Raw genomic sequence first — 20364 nt, forward strand, 5'->3', positions numbered from 1 at the left:
GAAATAACACATATGGAATCATGTAGTAATAGTGTTATATTTTAGATTCTTCAAAGTAGCCACCCTATGCCTTGATGACAGCTTTGCACACTCTTGGCATTCTCTCAAACAGTTCTAAAGTATTCACAGTATAAGCGTTTACATAAGAGCATGTGGCAATAAAGACCTGTAAATATTTTTGTAAATTACCCAACCTTGTCAAGAGATATGAATCTCTTGGTGTAAGCAAGGGGGTTCAACGCAATATTAAAAATACTATATGAGTTGTTATTGCATAACACTGAAAGTGTTCATTGCCTAACATTAACAAAGTGTAACAGTGTCCGCACAAATCACACTGTTAATTTAACACTCAAAAGTGTGGACCAGTATAGACACCGGCCCAGGGTTAAATTTAACATGGTCAAACACTGGATAATTTGCTGTGCAATTTTCTGGATTCAGGTTCACTGAAACATCGTTTTAAGCTTTGTTTTACTTTTAAGAGTTACAACTGATTTCAGGATTTGTATATCGAGTCGCTCTACTTAAATATTTGTCATCTGATGTATTTGTTTCAGTCTCCGAATTGTTTAGTCGAACGCCAGCTCCTGATATTAGGGCATAAAAAGCTATATCCTGTCCCTTGTTTCCCCCGTTTTTTACTGGCTGAACAATGATAGTTTTCATCCCATATTGCCAAATGTCATAAAAACTGCACCCTCAACTTCATAACTCCTTTGCTAGTTATTCAATCATATAACTAAGACATTTGCTGGAAAGAAACTTGAAAATGATTTGTTTTGTTGAATAGTCATGACTGGTTCATGCTATTTCATGTGTCGTAAGACAAAGGTGGCGAAGAATATCATTGCTACTTAACGCGGGTCCAAATTCAGTTTTTGGATCCACCGGCATCATTGGACGTTTCTGACAGGTCCTGGAACTGTAAAAACGGGCAGCCTCTCCCCGCTTGGTCCGATGGGATATGTAGTGATTTAGCCAACACAGCCAGATATGTACACAGTCTTGTGTACCCTTAGCCATTTTTAAACTGACTATAGTATTTATTGATTAAATCTGACTTCATTAGTATAATGAGTAATCAAAGAATGTCACAAGTTAATTGACACAAGAAAACTTGAGAACAAAGCAACTATAGAGCGCCAATGGCTACAATGAATGGCAAAATTACTTCTGGACAGAAAGGGTCCAAGGAGCTCCTCCTCACTGCTCTATAATACTGTAATAGCCTAAAAAACTGTCACCCTCTATTTCCCCTTCTCTCTCTCCTACCCTTTCTGTCATAACATCTCAGATATTAGCGCCATGTCGGGCGCTAACCTTTGGGCTTCTGAGTGGCGCAGCGGTCTAAGGAACTGCATCTCAGTGCTAGAGGTATCACTACAGACCCTGGTTCAATTCCAGGCTGTATCACAACCGGCTGTGATTGGGAGTCCCATAGGGCGGCGCACAATTGTCCCAGCGTCGTCTGGGTTAGGGTTTGGCCGGGGTACGCCGTCATTGTGAATAAGAAGTTGTTCTTAACTGACTTGCCTTGTTAAATAAAGGTTAAATAAATAAATCCAATATATTATTAGGACATATACTGAACTATGTGATGAGTGACAAGGTGTTATTAATAAGGGCTTTTTAATGTGGAGAGATAAGTGATTAGTTTGGCTTATTCGCTCCTGCCTGCACTGCTGTGTTTTGGGTGTAATCACCCGTGTGGAGGGAGAGTGTCCTTGAACCTCGCCTGGCTCCTGGTTGGGTGTGTCTGATATGGAAACATTCCAGGGATTCTTCCAGTGAAAGAGAGGTAGTTGGTAGAAGTTACGGTGACAGGCTTGGCCCTGAAGCTGGCTGCCACTCAACCGGTTTGGAGAACCGAGAAACACCTGAGGCAAGAAGCAACATGCTCTGTAAACACTTTATGCTGCTGCCCCTCCATAGCACGGAGTTAAACTTATATGGATACAACTGAACTGGGCATGCATAACTAAGTTCAAGCACAATGGTGAGGTTATCTAAACCCAGAGTGAAACTTCTCTATATCTATACAAATACACATAGGTTACCAGACTGTAAGGTCAATATACCCTTTGAGTCAAACCTAAATATTTTAATTTGATAACTCTGTTGTAGGAGAACTTCATGCAATGCTTGTTTATACGTGTAGTGTATTTGAGGTTTAAAAAGGCTTCTGAAGTTTGTAAATTCCACTTTGAAACGTCAGACTTGATTTTCCCTTAGAGAAAATGTCCATATAATCCTCATAAAAATGCACATTTCCTGTTACTGCAGGATCATTTTTCAGCTGTAGCAAACTGGCTTAAATTAAGATCCTACATTTGTATCTGTTTCCATATAGTTAAACCTATAGTACCAGTCAAAAGTTTGACACACTTACTCATTCAAGGGTTTTTCTTTATATTTACTATTGTATACATTGTAGAATAATAGTGAAGACATCAAAACTATGAACTAACATATGGAATCATGTAGTAACCAAAAAAAGTGTTAAATTAAGTTGCCACCCTTTGCCTTGATGACAGCTTTGCACACTCTTTGTTACGGCTGTCGTAAGAAGGAGACCAAGGTGCAGCGTGGTAGGCGTACATTTTTCTTTTTATTAAAAATGACACCAAAAAACAACAAAATATAAACAAATGTAAAGTTCTGCAGGGCTAACAGCAACTGTGCAAAAACAAGATCCCACGACAGAAAGTGGGAAAGGGCTGCCTAAGTATGATTTCCAATCAGAGACAACGATAGACAGCTGCCTCTGATTGGGAACAATACTCGGCCAAAAACAAAGAAATAGACAACATAGAATGCCCGCCCCAAATCACACACTGATCTAACCAAATAGAGAAATAAAACGGCTCTCTAAGGTCAGGGCGTGACAGGGCGTGAACCCTGTCATGACCCCTGTCTCTAAGGTCAGGGCGTGACCCACCAAAGGTGAGGACTCCAGGCCGCAAACCTGAACCTATAGGGGAGGGTCCGGTGGGGATCTACCCTCGGTGGCGGCTCCAGTTCGGGACGTACCCCCCGCTCCCTACGATGATCCCTTCTGTGGAACCGGACCATGGGTCGTCGCCGGAGACTCTGAACTGGGAACCACCGCTGGAGGCTCCGGACTGCTGATCGTCGCCGGAGGATCTGGACTGGGAACCCCGCTGGAGGCTCTGGATTGCAGCTCGTCGCTGAAGACTCCGTACCACGGACCGTCGCTGGAGGCTCCGGACTGGGGACCGTCGTTGCAGGCTCCTTGCCATGGATCATAACCACAGGCTCCAGGCCATGGATCATCACTGGAGGCTTCGTGTCATGGATTACCACTACAGGCCCCTGGGCCATGGATCATCACTGGAGGCTTCGTGTCATGGATTACCACTACAGGCCCCTGGGCCATGGATCATCACTGGAGGCTCCAGGCCATGGATCATCACTGGAGGCTTCGTGTCATGGATTACCACTACAGGCCCCTGGGCCATGGATCATTACAGGAGACTTCGTGCATTGGATTATCACTAGAGGCTCCAGGCCATGGATTATCACTGGAGGCTTTGTGCATTAGATTATCACTAGAGGCTCCAGGCCATGGATTATCACTGGAGGCTTAGTGCCATGGATTATCACTGGAGGATTCGGGCCATGGATCATCACTGGAGGCTTTATACGTGGAGCCGGAACAGGTCTCACCAGACTAAGGAGACATACTGGCAGCCTAGTGAGTGGAGCTGCCACAACACGTCCTGGCTGGATACCCACTCTAGCTCGGTGATTGTGGAGAGCTGGCACCGGACGTACTGAGCTATGACGGTGCAATGGAGGCATAGTGCGTAGCGCCGGCGCAGGACACACTGGACCTTGGGGGCGCACCGGAGGTCTGGAGCGCAGAGCTGGCACAACTCGTCCTGGCTGGATACCCCTCGTAGCCCGGTAAGTGCGGGGAGCTGGAACAGTCCGCACTGGGCTGTGCTGGCAAACTGGGGATACCGTGTGTAGAGCTGGCGCAGGATAACGTGGGCCGAAGAGACGCACCGGAGGCCAGGAACGCTGAGCTGGCACAATCCCTCCTGGCTGAATGCCCACTCTAGCACGGCAACTGCGGGGAACTTGCAGAGAGCACACCGGGCTGTGGCTGCGCACCGAAAGAATGGTGAGCAGAACCGGATAACACGGTGGTTGACCAGTCACTCGCTCCCCACGATAAACACGGGGAGTTGGCTCAGGTCTGAACCCTGACTCCGCCAATCTCCCCGTGTGCCCCCCGTGTGCCTCTCGTGCTTGCTTCGTTGAGCCAACTCCTCGTAACGTCGCTGTTCCGCTTTAGCTGCCTCCATCTCCTCCTTCGGACGGCGATACTCTCCAGCCTGCGCCCAGGGTCCTTTCCCATCTAGGATCTCCTCTCAGGTAGATTCCTCCTGACCACGCTGCTTGGTCCTTTGGTGGTTGGATCTTCTGTTACGGCTGTCGTCGGAATGAGACCAGGTGCGTGGTAGGCGTACATTTTTCTTTTATTAAAAATGACACCAAAAAACAACAAAATATAAACTAACGTAAAGTTCTGCAGGGCTAACAGCAACTGTGCAAAAACAAGATCCCACAACAGAAAGTTGGAAATGGCTGCCTAAGTATGACAACGAAAGACAGCTGCCTCTGATTGGGAACCATACTCGGCCAAAAACAAAGAAATAGACAACATAGAATGCCCACCCCAAATCACACCCTGACCTAACCAAATAGAGAAATAAAATGGCTCTCTAAGGTCAGGGCGTGACACTCTTGGCATTCTCTCAACCAGCTTCATGAGGTAGTCACCTGCAATGCATTTCAATTAACAGGTGTGCCTTGTTAAGCTTTAAAAATAATTTGAGACAATCAGCTGTGTTGTGACAAGGTAGGGGTAGTATACAGAAGATAGCCCTATTTGGTAAAAGACCAAGTCCATATTATGGCAAGAACAGCTTAAATAAGCAAAGAGAAACGACAGTCCATCATTACTTAAAGAAGGTCAGTCAACGCAGAACATTTCAGGTTTCATCAAATGCAGTTTCAAAAACCATCAAGCACTATGATGAAACTGGATCTTATGAGGACCGCCACAGGAAAGGAAGACCCAGAGTTACCTTGCTGTAGAGGATAGGTTCATTAGAGTTACCAGCCTCAGAAATTGGCAATTTACTGCACCTCAGATTGCTCCTCACAGAGTTAAAGTTACAGACACATTTCAACATCAACTGTTCAGAGGAGACTGTGTGAATCAGGCCTTCATGGTCGAATTGCTGCAAAGAAACCACTACTAAAGGACACCACTACTAAACTGCATTGTTGATTAGGGGCTTGTAAGTAAGAATTTCACTGTAAGGTTGTTGTATTCGGCGCATGTGACAAATAAAATTTGATTTGATTTTAAAGGACACCAATAAGGAGAAGAGATTTGCTTTGGCCAAGAAACATGAGCAATAGACATTAGACCTGTGTAAATCGGTCCTTTGGTCTGATGAGTCGAAATTGGAGATTTTTGGTTCCAACTGCCATGTCTTAGTGAGACGCAGAGTAGGTGAACGGATGATCTCCGCATGTGGGGTTCCCACCATGAAGCATGGAGGAGGAGGTGTGATGGTGTGGGGGTGCTTTGCTGGTGACACTGTCAGTGATTTATTTAGAATTCAACACACTTAACCAGCATGGCTACCACAGCATTCTGCAGCAATACACCATCCCATCTGGTTTGCGTGTAGTGGGACTATCATTTGCTTTTCCAACAGGACAATGACCCAACACACCTCCAGGCTGTATTTGACCAATTAGAGTGATGGAGTGCTGCATTTGAATACCTGGCCTCCACAATCACCCAACCTCAACCCAATTGAGATGTTTTGGGATGAGTTGGACCACAGAGTGAAGGAAATGCAGCCAACAAGTGCTCAGTATATGTGGGAACTCCTTCAAGACTGTTGGAAAAGCATTCCAGGAGAAGCTGATTGAGAGAATGCTAAGAGTGTGCAAAGCTGTCATCAAGGCAAAGGGTGGCTACTTTGAAGAATCTAAAATGTAAAATATATTTTGATTTGTTTAACACTTGTTTGGTTACTACAGTTGAAGTCGGAAGTTTACATACACCTTAGCCAAATCAATTTAAACTCAGTTTTTCACAATTACAGACATTTAATCAGAGTACAAATTCCCTGTCTTAGGTCAAGAATGTGAAATGTCAGAATAATAGTAGAGAGAATGATTTATTTCAGCTTTTATTTCTTTCATCGCATTCCCAGTGGGTCAGAAGTTTACATACACTCAATTAGTATTTGGTAGCATTGCCTTTAAATTGTTGATTTGGGTCAAATGTTTTGGGTAGCCTTCCATATGCTTCCTACAATAATTTGGGTGAATTGTTGGCCTATTCCTCCTGACAGAGCTGATGTAACTGAGTCAGGTTGTAGGCCTATTTGCTCGCACACGCTTTTTCAGTTCAGCCCACACATTTTCTATAGGATTGAAGTCAGGGCTTTGTGATGGCCACTCCAATACCTTGACTTTTTTGTCCTTAAGCCATTTTGCCACAACTTTGGAAGTATGCTTGGGGTCATTGTCCATTTGGAAGACCCATTTGCGACCAAGCTTTAACTTCATGACTGATGTCTTGATAGAGACATACCCCAAGCGACTTACAGCTGTAATCGCAGCAAAAGGTGGCGCTACAAAGTATTAACTTAAGGGGGCTGAATAATTTTGCACGCCCAATTTTTCAGTTTTTGATTTGTTAAAAAAGTTTGAAATATCCAATAAATGTCGTTCCACTTCATGATTGTGTCCCACCTGTTGTTGATTCTTCACAAAAAAAATACAGTTTTATATCTTTATGTTTGAAGCCTGAAATGTGGCAAAAGGTCGCAAAGTTCAAGGGGGCCGAATACTTTCGCAAGGCACTGTATGTTATTTCATAGTTTTGATGTCTTCACTATTATTTTACAATGTAGAAAATAGTAAAAATTAAGAAAAACCCTTGAATGAGTAGGTGTGTCCAAACCTTTCACTGGTACTGTATATCTGTCTCTAAGTGAAGCAGAGCACCAGTGTAGGGGTTATGCTTACCTCAGGCTGTAGAATGTGTATTGGAGAAGGAGAGTTCAACTATGAGTTAATGGTATAGGAGAGGGTGATCACTATGAAGTAATGGTATAGGAAAAGGTGATCACTGTGAGGTGATGGTAAAGGGGGGGGGGTGTTCACTATGAGGTAATGGTATAGGGGAGGGGGATCACTATGAGGTAATAGTATAGGAGAGGGTGATCTCTATGAGGTAATGGTATAGGGGAGGGGGATCACTATGAGGTAATAGTATAGGAGAGGGTGATCTCTATGAGGTAATGGTATAGGGGAGGGGGGTCACTATGAGGTAATGGTATAGGAGAGGGTGATCTCTATGAGGCAATGGTATAGGGGAGGGGGATCACTATGAGGTAATGGTATAGGAGAGAAAACAATGGGGTAATGGTATAGGGGAGGGGGATCACTATGAGGTAATGGTATAGGAGAGAAAACAATGGGGTAATGGTATGGGACAGAAAACTATGGGGTAATGGTATAGGAAAGAAAACTATGAGGTAATGGTATAGGAGAGAAAACGATGGGGTAATGGTATAGGAGAGAAAACTATGGGGTAATGGTATGGGACAGAAAACTGTGGGGTAATGGTATGGGACAGAAAACGGTGGGGTAATGGTATAGGAGAGGGTGATCTCTATGAGGTAATGGTATAGGGGAGGGGGATCACTATGAGGTAATGGTATAGGAGAGAAAACGATGGGGTAATGGTATAGGAGAGAAAACGATGGGGTAATGGTATGGGACAGAAAACTGTGGGGTAATGGTATGGGACAGAGAACTATGGGGTAATGGTATAGGACAGAAGACTATGGGGTAATGGTATGGCAGGGTGAGAGTGATAGTAAAGCAGGAGAAACGATGGGAAAGCAGGGAGAAGAAGATAAAAGATAATGAGAAAAATAAAAGTGTTAGCTGAGCTATAGATATTGTGCTAGAAGAATGCAGAAACAAACAAGCCCTTCTATTTTACATTCTTATCTTACTATGTTGTATTGCATGCACATGGGCTATATCATTAGGATGTTGGCTGTGAGTCAAGACAACATGTCATTATGAGCTGAATATGCTTATCCTTATCATAGTTAATTAACAACCAGCTCTGAAGTATTGCTGTTAGGAGATTGTATTTTATGGGCAATTCCACAGCAGCTTAGTCCAAAGATATGTTTAGGTACCTCAGAGTGCTCTGGCAATTCTCACTTCATTGGGAGGAAGGATGTTTAACAGGCTTTTTACATTTGTATCACAATCCATTTTTTGAGAAAATCATGATGATAGTGACCATTTTTGGCCTCTTTTAGACATATACATGCCTCCTGTAAGGTCCTATGATCCATGAACCGTACATGATATAGACAAAACCTTGGTGTCATACTCCTAACAGTGTGCTATAAAATATGTATGGCTATATTCTGAAATCAAAAAATTCACATTAAAGGCCACTTTTTGATTTAGCTTATTTTTAGAACAATATACTCTTAAAACACATCACATTTCCAGAGTGGCTCTCTGCTCCTTCTGAGGAAATTATACATTTTATACATAGAAATGTACATTATAGGTCATTAACCTGTAGGATTGCGCATTTAGCAAATCACCAGCTGAAGGAGTTCTCATTCATGTGTAAAATCGTATTTTAGAATGTAGCGATGCTCCATATTTTAGAGTACACAGGAGGTGTTGTCTGTATAATGTACAGTTCATGGATCATAGGGCCTTACATGAGGCCTGTATAGCTCTAAAAAAAGGCCTAAAATTGTCACTTTAATCATGATTTTCTCAAAAATGGTTTGTGTTACAAATGTAAAAGGAAATTAAACATCCTTCCTCCCAATGAAGTTTCTATGTGAGAACTGACAGATTAATCTGAGATACCAAACCTATTTCCAGGCTATGCTATCATGGAATTGCCCTTAAAATCCATACTACACTGTACACACCCATCCAGCTGAACCAGCTTTCCCTCTCTGGGGGGAGTAGGATATTACTAAACACAGCCATTATATAGTCATTGATCAGACCCTATTTCAAATTCCTCCATCTTCTAAAGAAAGCACTTATAAACCCAGACACTCATTTATCTAGAGTGAAAAGCACACTTGTATATGGTTTGTATCACATACAATTTGATCTAAATAAAAATGTGATCCCCTAAAATCAAATGTATTTTTTAAAATAGAATCTGAGACAGCAATCCCCTTAAACTATGTATACATCTGTAATCTAAAACTTGAAGGCAATGCATCATGATGGCTCTACCTGGAAGTGTGTCCAGTCCTTCTAGACTTTATTGCCTTATCCACAAAGGCCCTGTGTGTCCATGTGAATACTGATGTAGGTCAGGACAGGAGTATGAACCAGGGCATCAGTATTACACTGTAACAGCAGAGTCCGGGGTATTGTGGCACTGCCTGTGTAGAGTGGGAGGGCATGTTAGCTTTCTAACAGTCTGACCATTTGACACTGGAGGGACCTCACAGGAATGTGAAGGCATAAGATAAACAATAACAAGGACATAATGCAAATAAAATGTAGGTCTGTTTGGTCATACACAAACACGCAAACTCGCGCACGCACACCCAGGCACACACGCACAGCACTCAACACATACAACACAGAATCCAAAATGATCAGCATACCATTTTACCGTGTACAGGCCTGTAACCACTAGTTATTGAGTAATCAACTACCTGTATGTACCTTGTCTTCCCAATCATCAAGGGCAGCAGTGTGCCAATAAAATGCCAAGCCCAGTCATTATCATCGCTGGGCTGTTAGTGTATCGTGGGAATACAGGCCAGAGACTGAAAGAACCTGTCTAGATCCAAATGGCAATTAAACTGGCTGCTGCCTATATGCAAAAAACAAGTTTGACATAGAAACATTTAGAGTCTGACCGATATATCGGTTCATGATCGTCGATATTGGCCTTTTACCGCTATATCAGTATCGGACGATAATTCAACAGATATTCGATAAATAGATTGAAAAAAGGGAATGTCATGCTCATCTGAACACTTGCGGCCATTCTCATGATGATTTCATACATTGTGACAATAATGACACAACATTTGAAGCAAAGTTATTGGACAATTGCTCTTTTGGAAGGAAACGTACAAGAATTCAGTGTGGTAAAATTACAACATTTAATTTCCCCGTAGTCAAACGGTATAATTGACAGATATTATCGGTATCTGTATGTTTTTCCCCCCAAAAAAATCGGAATTGGTATCTGTAGGCTACACCCAATTAAGCACGGACCAACACTGATATCTTTTGGACATCTTTATTTGGTCCTGTCTGGTCCGGCTGTCTTTTTTGGGGGGCGGTCCGGACTGGCCTTGAACCAATCATTGACGTCCATGTTTGGTTCGGATTTGGTCCGGTCTGGACCAGCCTTGATTTGGCCCAAATATAGATTTCAATGTTTGTTTCAGATTTGGTATGGTCTGGACCAGGTTTGATTTGGCCCAAATATAGACATCAATGTTTGTTTCAGATTTGGTCCGGTCTGGACCAGAGTTGATTTGGCCCAAATATAGACATCAATGTTTGTTTCAGATTTGGTCCGGTCTGGACCAGGCTTGATTTGGCCCAAATATAGACATTAATGTTTGTTTCAGATTTGGTCCGGTCTGGGCCAGCGTTAATTTGGCCCAAATATAGACATCAATGTTTGTTTCAGATTTGGTCCAGTCTGGACCAGCCTTGATTTGGTCCGGTCTGGACCAGCGTTGATTTGGCCCAAATATAGACATCAATGTTTGTTTCAGATTTGGTATGGTCTGGACCAGCCTTGATTTGGTCCGGTCTGGACCAGCGTTGATTTGGTCCGGTCTGGACCAGCCTTGATTTGGTCCGGTCTGGACCAGCCTTGATTTGGCCCAAATATAGACATCAATGTTTGTTTCAGATTTGGTCCGGTCTGGACCAGCCTTGATTTGGCCCAAATATAGACATCAATGTTTGTTTCAGATTTGGTCCGGTCTGGACCTGCCTTGATTTGGTCCGGTCTGGACCAGCGTTGATTTGGTCCGGTCTGGACCAGCGTTGATTTGGTCCGGTCTGGACCAGCCTTGATTTGGTCCAAAAATAGACATCTATAACTGACGTCTTATCAACTTTCATTCAGAACCGATAATGAACCTAATTTCAACGTCCGGGTAATAAGTATTTTAACCTTTCATTCAGAACCGATAATGAACCTAATTTCAACGTCCGGGAAATAAGTATTTTAACCTTTCATTCAGAACCGATAATGAACCTAATTTCAACGTCCGGGAAATAAGTATTTTAACCTTTCATTCAGAACCGATAATGAACCTAATTTCAACGTCCGGGAAATAAGTATTTTAACCGTTCATTCAGAACCGATAATGAACCTAATTTCAACGTCCGGGAAATAAGTATTTTAACATTTCATTCAGAACCGATAATGAACCTAATTTCAGATTTGGTCCGGTCTGGACCAGCGTTGATTTCGCCCAAATATAGACATCAATGTTTGTTTCAGATTTGGTCCGGTCTGGACCAGCGTTGATTTGGTCCAAATATAGACATCAATGTTTGTTTCAGATTTGGTCCGGTCTGGGCCAGCGTTGATTTGGCCCAAATATAGACATCAATGTTTGGGAAATAAGTATTTTAACCTTTCATTCAGAAACTAAAATGAACCTAACTTCAACTTCAAATTCGTAGTAATGACATATTTTCAAAATAATTTTGCTTACTGGGACTTGTATAGATTTGCAGGGTTTAGAAGGGCTGCAATTACTTTTGCCTCGCCTAGGGCAGCAGAGTGGCCAAGACCGGGCCTGCACAAAGTAATGTAATTTGGCGGTGAGAGAAAGTTCCTGTGTGTACAGCCGTCTACTAACTTGCTTACATTTTCCTTAGTTATGCAAGCAGAAGATTAGAAGATAAGTGATTATCTTAGTCCCTCAGGGCAACAAAGCTGACTGAAATTTGTTTTGATACATTAAATCCCAACATCTTTATAGGAGGAAACTAACATTCACGTTAGAGTGCTGCGGTTTTTCCTTAGTGTGAAGAAAGTAAGAAATCTAGAATTCTGTCTTTCAACTTCAACTCTTCCAGATACAATAACACACGTAGGTGTGGTGTGGTTAGGAACAAGCTGGATCAGTCCTCCCTTCACAATGTACCTGACAATCAGTAGTGATTAATGGATATGTTCTATGTGATTCAGTGAGAAAGGAAAACTGAATCCCTGAAGAACGTTAAGTCTATGGCTGTACGCCCTGAAGCGTCTTGATCTTGGAATTCATGAATGCTTAATTCTATTCTTAAAATATGTTGAATGCAAGCCTGAACAACATAGGCATGTCACAACACAAAGTGAGATGACAATAACCTAGAACAACTTAAACAAAGACAATATGCTAATAACTCCTCAGACGCTCAGTATGCCTCTTCAAGTGGCTAAAAAGATATCCTCGGTCAGGCACAATCTACACATTAACACACACACACATGTACTCACACACTCAGTCACACACACTTTGACATGACCCAAGTACGCTGTGATGATTATTTGACAAGACATTACTGAACAGCAAATTGAAATGAAAGCCAGGTGATAACAACACCACACATGAATAAAGTTTTTTTCTCTGTTTTGACAACAGCTATCATCATGGCATCTCTGGTCTGATCAAAAAGAGCTGCCGCCTCTGACCACAGCAAAGGCTTCTTGGTAACAGGGTGGCATGCCGCACCCTAACCTGGCCCCACGCACAGTGTTGCATAAGACTCGGGACAATGCTGATGAACAAAGTTCAGCTGTAATACTGGTAGTGTTCTCTATTCATAAAACCAACGGTATCGAAAAGGCCAAACTTTAGTCAAAGGTGTGTGTGTGATTGGCTCATTGTTCTGGTAAAGGCATGTTAAAAGCTCCAAAGCCACTAGGTCAAACTAGGCCAAGCTTAAGTGCTCAATACAATGACAGCGCCATTAGGTAATTACCATAGTTCCATAAAAGTTATTTGAGAAACAGCCCTGAACAGGGTCAAGGGTCATAAGCGGTCAAGGGTCATAAGACCTGACTCCAGAAATAAAGGTCCAGGCAGGCAAATATATTCCAGGACTGTAGTGTGTGTGTTAGCTCTCAGCATTATTTACAGTGTGCTTGCATGACTACTTGCATGAATAATTGACTTAAGTGCAGTGCTGTACACCCACACTGTGAAAACAAAAGATGTTGATTCAACATACAATTGTAAGGCAACCAGCTGCCATTGAGAGTTTGCTCAACAAAATGTTCACACACAAACTTTTTGTTGTGAGTTTGCTCAACATATTTTTTGTTGAGCAAACTCACAATCCTATCGCAGCTGGTTTCCTTACAATTGTATTTTGAATAAAATTAAAATGGGTGCATGTCAGGTCTTGCGTGTGTCAGTGCATATTTGTGTGTGTGCCCTGTGCAGGTGTGTTTGTGCATGTGTAATTAGATACTTTCATGTGCACTTATCAGGTTTGCATGTAGGAAGGTGTATGTGTGTGTGTGTCTCTGTGTGAAGAGCAGTACGCAAGTAAATTCGATGTGTGTGCAGGTGTGTATAGTCCCTCTCACCACCTCCTCCTCTTCTTCCTCCTCCTCCTCTTCCTCCTCCTCCTCCTCTCCGACACCAGGCTCAGGGCTCTTGATGGAGCTAGATGTCTGGCTGAAGACAGAAGGAGTTTTCCCATCGATATTCTGAAGGAAGCAAAAAAAACAGGCGCAGGGTCATTAAGAGTATAGTTTCTAGAATATTACTGGTAGCACTTACTATGTAATTTGTGTTGCACATCAAATTTCTAAGAAGGAAAAATACTTGTATTTCTGTGGCACTGGTTTGATGATGAACCTGAAAGTTCAACGAGAAACACTGCTGCAGATTAGAGTGATGACTGGGGCTGCTGAATCAGAGGGGTGTAAGAAGTGTATTTATTATTTAGTTGTAATAAGGTGTGACGGCTGGTTTATACTTGACTAGGTGTGGCTCCGTAAGTAACAGGGGTACCCAGTGGGATCCAAGCAAAGACAAGCATTCAGGAAAGCATGCTTCTTTCACCTGTGTGCTTTTCTCAGGCTCAGAGATGCCTTTTCAGGCTGGAAGTATAAAGGAGGCTCAAATGTCAAACATCCGTTAGTTTGCAATTTTGAAAATTGCGTAGAAATTGGCATACTGGCATTTTCCAGACCTACGACAGGTTCGGCAATTTACCTGTCTAACATCAGCGGTCTCGTTCTGAGGTGAGAGGGGCTGAAATATGAGGTGTGTCCTTAAAAACATGCACCAATATGCCAATTTCAGTGAGCGCAACCAGAGATATTTAAGACCGACCAAAAGCTGGTCTTAGAGGTAGGCCCACCTAATGTAACTGGTTATGGCATTGATTTTACCAGCTGAGGCACAAACAGTAGCCTTATGTAGGCCTACATCACCAATGTTTTATGAAAATATCACAAACAGCAAAATAGTCAACAGACATTGTTTTTTATTTATTTATATTGGACATGATTTTTGTCCCGCTTCTCTGAAATGTTTAGACTCATTATGTGCAATGCCCATTCCATGAAAGGCATCAGTGACTGTAGGAAGCTTGTTTAGGAACATCAAGTCATTTAAAAATACTTTATCATTTTGATTTTAAAAAACTCTTCCACTTATCCTCTGTTGGACCGAACTGTCAAATTGTGAGAATTTTCTGTCCATGGTGCTGAATCCGCTTGTAGGTTATATTTCCTGTTTGTTTGTTTACCTTTCATGTGGCAAAGGCACTACTGGCCATATCAACAGCGATGGTATGCTATAGCTATATATATATTTGGAAGCAGTAACGGTGAGTGGACAGTCCTCCTTTCTCTTTATATTGGATCTTTTTCCGGGTCCTGTGAAAAGTTTGAATGTGTGTAAAAACCTGCATAGTCTACGTTGTCTTTTAGGCCTAATATTATATGCCCACGGGGAGAAATGATGCTGCCTCTAACTGTAGACATAGCCTATTTAAAACAAGTTGTTGTTATATTTTTTTAGAATTATTCACTCTCTTTCAAGGTCTAATTTATAGTGAATGTAATCTTGCTTATTGACAACGTTTGGCATGTCCATGGCTCAGACATAATGCATTTTACAGTAGGCCTATATCAGTGCAAATGGTATGCTAACAATATATTTCCATATTGAAGCCATGCATTTAATGTTAAAAATTATGTTAAAACATATTTAGCAAATTAGGGATAGGCCTACATTTTGTTATTTTGTTTCTGTAGGCTATTTAACATACTAGGCTCTATATTGGGCTAACATTCAAATTGGAGTGGATGACAACGCAATACATAAAAGACCATAAATGCACAACTTGAACGAACCACATATTTAGCCATGGAGCACTTTCTGATTGGCCAGTGTTTATTATATATCCCCCCCCCAAGCAGACACATCGATGGCTCTGAACGAACTTTATTTAACTCTTTGCAAACTGGAAACCATTTATCCGGAGGCTGCACTCATTTTTGTCGGGGATTTTAACAAGGCTAATCTGAAAACAAGACTCCCTAAATTTTATCAGCATATCGATTGCGCAACCAGGGGCGGAAAAACCTTGGATCACTGTTACTCTAACTTCCGCGACGCATATAAGGCCCTGCCCCGCCCCCCTTTCGGAAAAGCTGACCACGACTCCATTTTGCTGATACCTGCCTACGGACAAAAGTTAAAAAAAGAAGCTCCCACGCTGAGGTCTGTCCAACGCTGGTCCGACCAAGCTGACTCCACACTCCAAGACTGCTTGCACCACGTGGACTGGGACATGTTTCGTATTGCGTCAAATAACAACATTGACAAATACGCTGATTCGGTGTGCGAGTTCATTAGAACTTGCGTTAAAGATGACGTTCCCATAGCAACGATTAAAACATTCCCTAACCAGAAACCTTGGATTGATGGCAGCATTCGCGTGAAACTGAAAGCGCGAACCACTGCTTTCAATCAGGGCAAGGTGTCTGGTAACATGACTGAATACAAACAATGCAGCTATTCCCTCCGTAAGGCTATCAAACAAGCTAAGCTAAGCGTCAGTACAGAGACAAAGTAGAATCCCAATTCAACGGCTCAGACACAAGAGGCATGTGGCAGGGTCTACAGTCAATCACGGACTACAGGAAGAAATCCTGCCCAGTCACGGACCAGGATGTCTTGCTCCCAGGCAGACTAAATAACTTTTTTGCCCGCTTTGAGGACAATACAGTGCCACTGACACTGCCTACAACAGAAAAATGAGGTCTCTCCTTCACTGCAGCCGAGGTGAGTAAAACATTTAAACGTGTTAACCCTCGCAAGGCTGCAGGCCCAGACGGCATCCCCAGCCGCGCCCTCAGAGCATTCGCAGACCAGCTGGCTGGTGTGTTTACGGACATATTCAATCAATCCCTATACCAGTCTGCTGTTCCCACATGCTTCAAGAGGGCCACCATTGTTCCTGTTCCCAAGAAAGCTAAGGTAACTGAGCTAAACGACTACCGCCCCGTAGCACTCACTTCCGTCATCATGAAGTGCTTTGAGAGACTAGTCAAGGACCATATCACCTCCACCCTACCTGACACCCTAGACCCACTCCAATTTGCTTACCGCTCAAATAGGTCCACAGACGATGCAATCTCAACCACACTGCAAACTGCCCTAACCCATCTGGACAAGAGGAATACCTATGTGAGAATGCTGTTCATCGACTACAGCTCGGCATTCAACACCATAGTACCCTCCAAGCTCGTCATCAAGCTCGAGACCCTGGGTCTCGACCCCGCCCTGTGCAACTGGGTACTGGACTTCCTGACGGGCCGCTCCAGGTGGTGAGGGTAGGTAACAACATCTCCTCCCCGCTGATCCTCAACACTGGGGCCCCACAAGGGTGCGTTCTGAGCCCTCTCCTGTACTCCCTGTTCACCCACGACTGCGTGGCCACGCACGCCTCCAACTCAATCATCAAGTTTGCGGACGACACAACAGTGGTAGGCTTGATTACCAACAACGACGAGACGGCCTACAGGGAGGAGGTGAGGGCCCTCGGAGTGTGGTGTCAGGAAAATAACCTCACACTCAACGTCAACAAAACTAAGGAGATGATTGTGGACTTCAGGAAACAGCAGAGGAACACCCCCTATCCACATCGATGGAACAGTAGTGGAGAGAGTAGCAAGTTTTAAGTTCCTCGGCATACACATCACAGACAAACTGAATTGGTCCACTCACACAGACAGCATCGTGAAGAAGGCGCAGCAGCGCCTCTTCAACCTCAGGAGGCTGAAGAAATTCGGCTTGTCACCAAAAGCACTCACAAACTTCTACAGATGCACAATCGAGAGCATCCTGGCGGGCTGTATCACCGCCTGGTACGGCAACTGCTCCGCCCTCAACCGTAAGGCTCTCCAGAGGGTAGTGAGGTCTGCACAACGCATCACTGGGGGCAAACTACCTGCCCTCCAGGACACCTACACCACCCGATGTTACAGGAAGGCCATAAAGATCATCAAGGACATCAACCACCCGAGCCACTGCCTGTTCACCCCGCTATCATCCAGAAGGCGAGGTCAGTACAGGTGCATCAAAGCTGGGACCGAGAGACTGAAAAACAGCTTCTATCTCAAGGCCATCAGACTGTTAAACAGCCACCACTAACATTGAGTGGCTGCTGCCAACACACTGACACTGACTCAACTCCAGCCACTTTAATAATGGGAATTGATGGGAAATGATGTAAATATATCACTAGCCACTTTAAACAATGCTACCTTATATAATGTTACTTACCCTACATTATGAATCTCATATGCATACGTATATACTGTACTCTATATCATCGACTGCATCCTTATGTAATACATGTATCACTAGCCACTTTAACTATGCCACTTTGTTTACATACTCATCTCATATGTATATACTGTACTCGATACCATCTACTGTATCTTGCCTATGCTGCTCTGTACCATCACTCATTCATATATCCTTATGTACATATACTTTATCCCCTTACACTGTGTATAAGACAGTAGTTTAGGAATTGTTAGTTAGATTACTTGTTGGTTATTACTGCATTGTCGGAACTAGAAGCACAAGCATTTCGCTACACTCGCATTAACATCTGCTAACCATGTGTATGTGACAAATAAAATTTTATTTGATTTATTCATCAAAACCCACCCGTTTCCCGCCACCACCAGCTATGCGCCCATAATTCTGGTTGTGAAAATAGCAAAAGTATTTCTGACACACCCCTAGGGTTACCACCAAAGCTTAGATTTACCATTTCATTAGGTTTGTTCAAATGAAGCCCTCAGGGTTATAATGGAGCAAATTGTTGTTCCTTTAGCCTACTGCCAAATCACTATCACAAGCATGTGGCTTTTTTTCTGTACAGTATCAAAGAAAGAATGAATGGTGTAAAGACAATGCACTGGGTAGATTATGATATACATGTCATGTCGACCCGCACTGACAAACTGTTCTCTTATTTGCACATGGGTGGATTTTCTAATGAGAGCCAAAGATCATCAGTAAGATGATGCCCAAGTGTAAACAGTTCTTACCATTCTTAAAATAAATTATATACAAATATTATAAAATGTTAAACTCATACTCATTTAGGCATTAACCCCATTTGTTCATTAACCCCATCATACAGTGTGTTGTAATAAACTCACCTCTACATTTTGTTGTCGGTAGATGTCAGATTCTTCCAAACTACTCACGCTGACCCTCTGCATACTCTGCAAATATACAGGTGACACCATTTGCTGCATAACCTGAGGGGCCTGGTTGACCAGTACGTACTGCATCTGCTGCTGCTGCATCGGCTGCTGTACGGGCATCAGGTAGCGCACGGTCTCGTAGCCATTACCGATACCATACTGTACCGGAGCAGGCGAAACACTCATAGTTCTGTAACCGTCGATGTATTGGCCCGAGGATAGAACTGTGGTGGCCGGGTCCGACGAGACGCTGACGGTCCTGTATGATGTGGAGGTATTGTGAATAGACATCTTGCTGCGAAGAATTACGCCCAGACAGAAACTTTGAAAACGGCTATTTACCAAGTTTATCCAAAGTGGCCTTGTTAGACCATGTGTGCTCGCATGCGACCTTTATTATCGAAGACAATCGAACAGCCTACTTCATGAAAAATAGTTGCAGAGTGAAGGCTAAATCAAATAAGTCCAGTCCCTATGAAACGATGAACTTCCTTGAAAGAGAAAGTGATTTGCATAATAGACTACGCAACTAAAGCGTTGGGGGGCGGCGATCTATGCAAATGACTTGCTGATATAGTGTGCCTCGTTTTCAAATCAGATGGAATGTCGCCTACCTGAATGGACGGGAAAATGTAATGTGGGAGGCAACCAACATATACAATACAGAGCAGGCCACAGCTACACTGTGTACAATTGTGATCTGTATGATTGTTCCAGGTGTTGACCTGTAGGCTACTACAGCCTGCGGAGGTGCGTTCGATTTTTGGAAATCCTGCCTTATATATATATATATATATAAAAATATAATGCAGTCTATTTTGACCTGTGGTACAGTGAGACAATTATTGTGAGCACATTTTAAAATCAAGTAAGAAGGTAATTTCCTTCTTACTTGGTTATTCAACTGTCCACCCTTGTGTTCGGTGCTTAAAAATAATGATAAACTGGGTGGCTCGAGCCCTGAATACCGATTGGCTGACAACCACGCTGTTTATTATCTATGCATAGTCACTTCACCCCTACCTACATGTACAAATTACCTCAACTAACCTGTACCCCCGCACACTGACTCGGTACTAGTACCACCTGTATAGCCTCGTTATGTTATTGTGTTACTTTTTTTTTTTTTGGTAAATCAGTTCTTAACTGTTCTTGAACTGCACTGCTGGTTACGGGCTTGTAAGTAAGCATTTCACGATAAGGTTTACACTTTTTGTATTCGGCACATGTGACAAATAAAGTTTGATTTGATATCAGACCATATAACACGGGTATGACAAAACATTTATTTCTACTGCACTAATTACGTTGGTAACCAGTTTATAATAGCAATAAGGCGCCTCGGGGGTTTGCGATATATGGCCAATATACCACGGCTAAGGACTGTGTCCAGTCACTCTGTCGTACATAAGAACAGCTCTTAGCCGTGGTATATTGACCATATACCACACCCCCTCGGGCCTTATTTCTTAAATACATCCATCAGTGATCTATCAAAACCA

General features: G+C 42.9%; 1 protein-coding gene across 3 annotated transcripts in view; it reads right to left on the reverse strand.

Moving 5' to 3' along the window:
- pof1b (POF1B actin binding protein) overlaps window positions 1–19377 on the reverse strand; it is a 37103-nt gene extending 17726 nt beyond the window's left edge. For 2 of the 3 annotated variants that reach the window (XM_064978220.1, XM_064978218.1), the window contains exons 1-2: window positions 18815–19377; window positions 13703–13825 (exon numbers count right to left, since the gene is read on the reverse strand). In XM_064978220.1, the coding sequence (XP_064834292.1) occupies window positions 13703–13825; window positions 18815–19153 (462 nt within the window). In that variant the 5' untranslated portion in view covers window positions 19154–19377. The remainder of the gene's footprint in view (window positions 1–13702; window positions 13826–18814) is intronic. The other variant, XM_064978219.1, reaches the window with a different exon arrangement.
- Between the last annotated feature and the right edge of the window lie 987 nt (window positions 19378–20364).

The sequence above is a fragment of the Oncorhynchus masou genome, chromosome 11 (genome assembly GCF_036934945.1).
Source record: "Oncorhynchus masou masou isolate Uvic2021 chromosome 11, UVic_Omas_1.1, whole genome shotgun sequence".
NCBI classification, from domain to species: Eukaryota; Metazoa; Chordata; class Actinopteri; order Salmoniformes; family Salmonidae; genus Oncorhynchus; species Oncorhynchus masou.